At 37.8% G+C, this 8529-nt stretch overlaps 1 protein-coding gene across 1 annotated transcript; it reads right to left on the bottom strand.

Annotated features, from left to right (window-relative positions):
- Nucleotides 1-30: 30 nt before the first annotated feature.
- Nucleotides 31-8488, bottom strand: CCDC112 (coiled-coil domain containing 112). The gene is made up of 9 exons (XM_008629154.2): nt 8273-8488; nt 6997-7118; nt 5398-5487; nt 4003-4078; nt 3028-3418; nt 1834-2232; nt 1053-1148; nt 324-442; nt 31-246 (listed from the first exon to the last, which is right to left on the bottom strand). The coding sequence occupies exons 1-9, from the start codon at nt 8332-8334 to the stop codon at nt 216-218; spliced, it is 1386 nt and encodes a 461-aa protein (XP_008627376.2). The 5' UTR covers nt 8335-8488; the 3' UTR covers nt 31-215.
- Nucleotides 8489-8529: the final 41 nt, after the last annotated feature.

Genomic DNA, 8529 nt, shown 5'->3' with positions numbered 1-8529 from the left:
CCGTCCGCTTAAGGAGCCGTCACAACCGGCTGCAGGGAAGATGCGCTTTTAATGCCAAGGGACATCATAGCTGGCCGGTCTGATAGCCGGCGTGTCAAACCCGACACTCGCAAAATACAGAGGTAATACACGTCATGGGTCAAGGAACTCTGTGCCGGCTCCCGGGAAGCGCTGGCTGCTGCTTCGTCCTGCGACAGGGACAGGCTGGTGCGCGGCTACAACCCTCCTCTCCAGGCTGGGACAGCTCTGACAACAAAGCAAAAAGGCATGAAGTACAGAAGTGCACTTCTGTCGTGCTGCACATCCACCGGTCCCCTCCTCACCTCTGAGGAACGCCCAGCTGCGGTTCTGCAGCTGCTGGTGTCGTCTCTTGCCTACGTTCTTCCCAGCCTTTGGTAGGTCTGTTCAACCTGGATCGGTCTTTGGTGACCCGAATCTCGACCTCAGAGTGAAACAAACAACCAAAACTCTAATAAGTCTTTTTCGTTCATCACAAAAGGAGTTCTGTTATGCTCACTGGGTCTTTATCGTAGTAGCAGGTGCAGAGTAAACAACACAGCTGGCCAGCCAGAAAGAGACACTTCCCTCCACGCTACCACAGGGAACAGGAGAAGGGTGAAAACTAAGGGTGGCAGCAGCTGCTTGCTGTCGTTGAATTTTAATAATTTAAAAGATTAAACTCTTGTAAAACCCAGTGTATGTAAAATGCTTCTGGGAGCCAGCCTACTTATTTAACCAATGGTAAAAACAATTTCGAAAAAAAAAAAAAAAGCCACCACCCATACTGCAGCTCGCTTTTATGACCTGTAGGCCTTACCCAGTGAAATACTGCAATGAGATACATAAATTCTCAGGATTTTTTCCTACTTTTTTGAACACTGGAACAACTATGCCTGCTGCAATTTAGTCTCCTGATAACGGGGCATGACTTTTTGTTTTCCTTTATGAACCATTTAGATAATTGAAAACTACTGCTTTTTAGATGAATGAAGAAAAGTCTGCTTAAATCACCAAGCTGCACACATCTCCAATTAGAACAAAGAAAAAGTTACCTTCTCTCTTAATTTTGCCAATCTTTTTTCTTCTTCTTGTTTCTCTGTCTCTTTAGCGTGTTTCTGTAAAACCCTTAGTTCCAGTTTATGTAGATCCTGAAACATAATGAGTGGAAAAGCAAACTTCTCTTTGGAAGTAAAACAAATGATACAAAACTACACATGCAGCCTTTTTACAGCTTTTTTTTTCTTGTTTTGAAATTATCATAATAGTAAAGTTTCACTAGCTACATGTGATAGCTTGTCCTGCACAAAGACATTATAGTTACATGGCTTGAAAAAAACCCCCCAGTAGTTTCAGCTATTTATAAAAACTTTAGTGTGAATACCGATAATAATATCAGTTCTCCAGTAATTGCATTTACATTGGTATGGGATCTGACTTTACCTAACAGGTACTGAAACCCGCAGGATATTCAAACAACTCTTTCTATCTCCTATCTGAATACAACACTCAGGTCCTCTGACATCTTCTTAGGCAACACAGCCCAAGCAGTTTTTCCCAAGTAAATTATTTACTGAAGAAATAAAACCACTTCTATATGGATAAGGAAATATGAGCTTGAGTAATCCTGCAGAATTTAGATATTGAAGAAAATTAGCATCTTTGTTTGAAATCAAGTTTCATACTGTTTGTCTGCAATAGATGCTGTTACTTGTATCAATAATGGATTTACATTAATGAAATTTGGATTTTAAAACCTGTTTAACTGATTATATTGTAGGAGGAAGTCGCAAATTTAAAACAACAACATGCAAAAATGGAGATGAAATTACGCACATGCTCTTGAAACTTAGAAATTTCTTGTGCAGCAATTTGCTTCCTTTCCTCCTTTTCAGTTTCCTCTCTCGTCTCATTTTCAAGCTTTTCAAGTTCCTCCTTTACTTTTTTTTGCAAGGTATTCCTTTCCAACAGTAACTTCAAGTGGCTTTGGCACTCTTGTTGTTGCTTTTTCTCTTCTAGTTTTAGTTGTGATGCTTGATCCATTGCAAATGCTACTTCTTGCTGTTTCTTCCAGACTTCAACTGCTGCTTGTTTTCTTTTTCTTTCTTCTACTTTTTGCTTCTGAGCTTCTTCACGCTGTAGCCATCTTTCCTTGAGCATTTTTTCTGATTTCTCTTTCTCCTTCAAGTTTCTTTCTTTTTCTTGCTGTTGCTTTTCTTTCCACTTTTTAATTGACTACAAGAGACCATAGGGAAAAAAATCCAAGGTTTCCATGAAAATCTTACACATTCACATTGATTCAGTCTGATGAAGACTTATGTTCCAAGGACACACACTACACAGAGGAATTAAAAGTCTGTTGAAGGCAAAACTTAAAGCCAAGAAGTACCTGTATCTGTTTTCTCACTTTATTTTTTCTATTTTATGGATCACACAAGCAGGTTTAACAGATGTCTGCTAAAACTGTTTCAGATATGGCAATCATAATAACTCTGGGTAGTTATGAATGTCGATATAATATGCTTTTTTAAATGCAAACATATTACAGTTCTTACTTTTTTTCCAATTAACCCACTGTTTTATAGTAGTTCTTATGTCAGTATATCTTTTATTACTGGATAGTTCTTGAGGGAATCATAATTCTGTATGTCAGTCTGTCGTATGTGTATTGCTTATAGGTGGGACAGACATTCTTAGGGACAAATGTAACAGGAAGACAGGATCACTTACAGCTCTGGGCTTGGCACCTAACCTGCTAATCACTGACATCAAAAGCATTTATAATATACTTTGGCAGTACACATCCCACTTCTCTGTGTTGTTAGCTCTATGCTCGTTTGTAATTATTTTTTAAAGACAAATACTTTGGCAAGTTTGGGATGCTAAAGACCTCAGTTACATACCATCAACTGTAAGACAAATCTGCCTAGCACTACTACCAGAGAGGCAGATACAAAAATAAGACAGTATGCATTTTGAAAATAAGTGCTTTTTCTTAAATCTCCGAAAGCCCTAGAGGGGTTATTTTACCTCTTTCTTTCTTTCATGTAAAATTACAAATTCTTGATACCATTTGTCATGCTGTTCTATATCTTCTTTTGTTCTTCCATTGAGATACTCAAGGGCTTCATCCATGTAAGACAGCCTTCCTCTGTATTTTGTCCGTATCTTCAGAAAATTTTGATGATCATAATCATCCCAGCCTCCTTGCCGCCCTCCTGTTCGCTGAAGAAATCTTTCAAACTCTATTACTTCTTTGGGTAGATGATTTTCCAGTGTTTTATCAACTGTGACCCTGGCTGATGGTAATTTCAAAACTTTTTCTGCTGTTGAGCTCCCTAATACCCACAGTTCCACTTTTCTCTCAAAGAGACTGAGCTCATTAATGGCAGCTTTTTCCTCTTTCAAAAGCTGTTGATATCTGAAAAGAGACAAGCACTGAAATGTAAGGAAAAAAAAACAGTATTCATTGTCCATTCACCAAAAATGAATTTTGTAATTGTTCAATGCCACACAAAAGCTATTCTTCAAAGATTAAGAACTGAAGTGGTAACAGCACAGTTATAATGATCCGATAATAAAGCACTACACAATGAGAATTAAGTTACCCTTTTACTGAAAGAACACATTTATGGCATGCATACAATTAACTCAATCCCCTCCTGACACCAGTGGAGAGAAAAGGAACCCCCCCAAACCGGCTTAGACAACACAACAGCAACAACAAAACCCCTACAATCTAATCTCTTCTTCAGCCTTTCCCTAGAAAGGTTATTCATAGGCAAATCGTTGTTACATTGGAATGCTGCAATAGCTGTATAAACAGCCTCCCTAAAAGGCAGCTTACCAAGATTCTAACGCTGATAGCTTGTGCTTTGATATACATACCATGAGAATCACTACCAAAAGAGTAAATCATAAGAACAGTTTGCTAGATTAATGCAAAGTTTTCATTGTGTCTTATGAAAGCACTTTTTCTAGTAGCTGAAGCATGGATAAACATACATTTGCCTCTGTTCCTCTTTAAAAGCATTGATTGCATTTTCAATTTCTTCCATCATTTCCTTGATCTTGTCAACAACTAAAAAAGGAAAAGAAGAAAAAATTATTTAACTTAAGAAGTCTACAGTGTTTATCAGCACTATCCAGAAATGCAGGACTTGTGGAGACTTTCAGGACACATATTTCTGTGTACAAAAAAGCATGCATTTCCATCTCGCACAGCCTTAAAAGAGAAACTCTCATTTATTCAAAAGGTGTGTTTAAGAAGTGACTTAGGTAACTGGATGCAAATCCCGATATAAATGTTTATTTCCATTAAAGAAGTCTCATCTTGACTGAGCTTCAACTGATTCCCAGAATAAGACAGCCTTATCCTAGAGTTCCACGTTTGTTTTTTATAACAATACAGTTAGTGACTTAAGCACACTCAACTCTGGTTTATACCAGATTGTAGCAATCCTATTGAACCTGTAGGCCACTGCTTTTACAAAGCTGACAAAGAAACATCAAAGTAAGACTTAGTCCTGTACTGTCAGCGTGCTGTAGTCCTGACTTTAAGAGGGTAATACTGCTGTCCAGGGAAGATCTATTTTGCACTGGTACAAAATCCATCCATTAGATTACATTATATTATTAGATTAGAATCTGTTTTACATCAGCACAACATCTCTATGGACACACTGAATGTGTAGTTTAAATAACCTGTATTTTAGTAAAGCTATATAATCTAAACCTCTTATTTCAGCTTTCATGCCTTGTTAGTTCTTAGTATCTTCACTGACAGTTTAAGAAGATAATGATTTTTTTTAGATAAAACACTGAATAAATGAAATGGGATGCATTTTATCCAGCATCAGCAAGCCCTCAGCTAGTAGGAAGGCCTCTACCTGAGCTCTGCAAAATAGTAGATACCACATGAGAATGGTTCTTTCAGAGCCTATTTCCCTAAAGCTTTAAAACATCCAAACTGAACAAACTGCTGCAATATTTTCTGTAGAATATTCCAATTTACATTTCAAACCATGTGGTGGCTAGAAATGAGTTCCGTGAAGAACCTACCCTGTGACCTCTTACCAGATCAAAGGGAGTTACAGGGTAGTAGAATACCAACTTTGTTTTACATAAGGCAAATGTTACAGATGGGAAATCTAGCTTTCAACAGCCTCAAGGAACAAACACACACCACTTGTAAGATAAAGTAAGTTTCTGATAACACAGAACTGCAGAGTCTTTCACCATTTCTTAGGTTTCTGCAATTTCTAGGTTTAGTCTTCCCTTTCCAGATTCCTGCAAAATCATAAAGACTGGAGGAGTATCCCAACTCTGCAGGAGAAAGACAACTATGCAAGAAATCTGTCTGTAGAGGAAAATGTTTTTAAATCTGACATCATGACTTACACTCTGGTGTAGGCTTCACATCTTTTAATTGTTGCTGAAGTCTCTTCACACTGTTCTGTATTTTTAATAGCTGCTGCAGGATTTTAGCTTCTGTTAAACAAAATAAGGTGCTGATAATTCTAAGTTTCTTTTGCATTAAATTCAATACAAGAACAAGAGCAATGAAGTGTCCAAAATAAACCAGGGGTTTGATCTAAGCAGGGACAAAATTCTGTTTGATGATAAGAAACTGCCATAATACTGAACATTTTAACTGGTAACTGCATGTAGCTGACCATGCAGTTAACAGTTAAAATGCTTAGTATTTTAGAGGGGAGATTCCTAAAGGGAAGCTTGGAGAATATTGCCTATGTAGGTGATAGCTTCTAGGGTTTTGAGGCAAACTTTGACTTAGGCTTCAAAACACTCATTTATGAAGAGAAAACAAACTTTGAAAGTGTATATGAATGTACTACTTCAGTAAGATTAATTAATTTGTTGTGTTAAATAGAGAAGAATCAATGTTTTCTTGCCCTCCAAGTATGTGTGGACTTATTTGCATTGTTACCACTTGGTTCCTCATGAGACCATACAGTACTGAAGAGGATGAAGTTCTGGATACACCTTAGATATTAAGGAGCTGTATCTTCTATCCTAAAAGATTTGGATTAACTGAAAGACCTGAATGCAGTAAATGGGAATTGGGGGCTGTTGTACACTTTTGCATCTTTTAGGATATACTCCTTCACATCTGACATGTAGTGCCTGACACTTCACATCACTGTCCTCTTTATTATCTCATAGCATCATCTCCATCCATGTTCCATGCTCCCTTCTTAATCATGGAAAAAATTCTGAACTTATTAGCTTAGTCATTCCTCAGAAACATTTATATTTCTTAAGGACTGCAAGATGCAAAGGATATTCTAAGATTCCTTAAATAAAAAACGTACATCAGAACACACGCAAATTTGTAAGATGAGGATACTTTTAATTGTTTCTACATTCCTTTCCTTTCTTCAACTTATTTTGATCTATATCAGATGGCATAGCATGATTTATGTGATTACTTTTGAAAGCATTCAAGTACTGTAAGTAAAGAGAGTAATTTTTTTCTTGAGTTACATTATCACCTGTAAGTGGAACAGATACTGTAGGACTGTGTAACATCTCACAGCACTATCTGAACTAGGAATATTCAAAAACTCAAAAACTGCAAACACAGAACAGTTTAAAAGTATATTTAAAGGCAGCAATCAGTATGTGAATGCTGAGGTAAGAATATTTTTATTGTACCTTAGCTGGACTACATTATATTTTGCAGTATACACCCAAAATTGATTCAAAGTGTTTTTAACAGTACCTTTTCACCACAGTCATTTTACATTGAAGATTAAAAGAGAACAGTTAATAACATAGGGGGCCCAAAATTTTTATGCTCCTGAATTTTGCAAGTGAATTGTGTGTTTATAAGCACATGGTGAAACACTACACTTACTAGGATCTATCTTCCACCTAACTCATCTCTCTGTACTACCGGTTTTTAAACCATTTACAAAAACAACACCATATAAAAGGGGGGAAAAAAACCCAAACAAGCCCAAATAAAACCCCACTTACTTTCCGTTTCCCTGCTGACAGTCATGCTGCGTTCCAGTTCCTCTAGTAATCTGTATTCTACCCTGAAATCACTCTTCCTATTATAAAGGTGTCCATTTCTGTCTTTTTCTATATTTGCAAGCCTAGGAAGAAAGGGTGCCACACTGAGTAAGGCACAAACACTTAGCAAAGCCCCAAGATTTTCCAAGGTTATTGTGCAGCCAAGGCTGTGTTAACAGGAATATCTTAGATTTTATACAAATCCATGGTTTGTTCCTACAACTGTTTTCAAAGAAAATCTTTCTGCAGCTGTAACACTACACACCACTCAAGCACTTGAACAAGAGAAAGAAATTAACAGGGAAATCACCTCACTGGCAAGCAGTGGTTTACGCACTGAAATTCTATGTGCATGCTTATTCTCTGGAAGCCTATGAGGATTTTCCCTGGAAACGCGCAGGCAGACAGGCTGTATTAACGCAGTGGCACACCTAGATGGAGCCCCAGCACAGACAACACTACAGAGGGACGCTGAGCCTCAGTTAAATGGGATGCCTCATTTCAAGCTGCTTGATCAAGAACATTACCCAGCAGTCAAATTTTGAGCCACAACCCAGAATCCAGGGTGATCAAGATGAATTCGATTCAGTCACATAGTGTAAAACACTGCTGTGAGATTTAAGTACCCTGTTTAATCAGGATTCACAACTGCAAACCTCTCCTTCAGTCAGATGGCTACATTAGCTATTCCCCATAAAGCTCACCTGTTTGAGAAGAAATCTCCCTGTTCTTTCAGATGCCAGTGTAGTTGTAATCAGCACTTGGTCAAGACGTGGGGAAACAGATTTAAATCACTTCTGTGCCTCAGCTGTCTTGACCCCTTGTTTTCCAAAACAGTGGCCTAGATATTTTAGATGAAGTCTTTCAATATTCTGCTACTGCAATTCCCCTTTTGTTGGGATGTCTTAAGGGCTTTAGGTGCTTCGAGGATCAGCACAGCTAAGTAGGAAAACTGAGAACTCAATTGTGCCACACACACACTTCCTTTTCTTTGCACCTAAGAGTATCAGTTCTTACTAAAGAACATGACTGGCCTAAGTCCAAATTGTAATTGGAACAATGGGACATTTTGGAGGTCATAAGCCTATCCTGAACTTCTGTACCAACCACAATGATCTGAGCTCCTGAAAAGGAAACCTTTAGCCTAAAGACTTCATTACCATATATTCTTAATTTGAACCTCGAGTTATTGTTACCTCCAGAACAGAACGAAAACATGATGAAGTGTTTAACTTACTGAGCTTTTAGCTTTTCTGCAGTTCTTATGAATTCAACTTTCTTAGCTCGTTCAGCTTTCATCCTCCAGCTCTGAAATTGTCGGCCAGCACCTGCAGTACTGGAACAGCTCTCATTCTGTAGATAACAAAATCAACTGTTATTTACAACCAATTTTTTTTTTTTTTTTTTTAATGCTCGTTGGTTAATTTCAAGCAAACAACACCACAGCGCAGAGTTCGCTTTTCTACTGCCGCGATTCAAGTAATTTTAAGCGGA

This window comes from Corvus brachyrhynchos, unplaced genomic scaffold, assembly GCF_000691975.1.
Source record: "Corvus brachyrhynchos isolate BGI_N302 unplaced genomic scaffold, ASM69197v1 scaffold90, whole genome shotgun sequence".
Lineage (NCBI taxonomy): Eukaryota > Metazoa > Chordata > Aves > Passeriformes > Corvidae > Corvus > Corvus brachyrhynchos.
Note: the sequence above shows the minus strand (reverse complement) of the source record. Positions and strands in the feature narration are given on the sequence as shown.

Coding starts and splice junctions, on each gene's coding strand:
- CCDC112 (XM_008629154.2), bottom strand. CDS start 8,334: ATGAAAGCTGAACGAGCTAAGAAAGTTGAATTCATAAGAACTGCAGAA. Junction 7,119..8,272: donor GCAGAAAAGCTAAAAGCTCA/GTAAGTTAAACA, acceptor CTTTCTTCCTAG/GCTTGCAAATATAGAAAAAG. Junction 5,488..6,996: donor TGTCAGCAGGGAAACGGAAA/GTAAGTGGGGTT, acceptor TTTGTTTAACAG/AAGCTAAAATCCTGCAGCAG.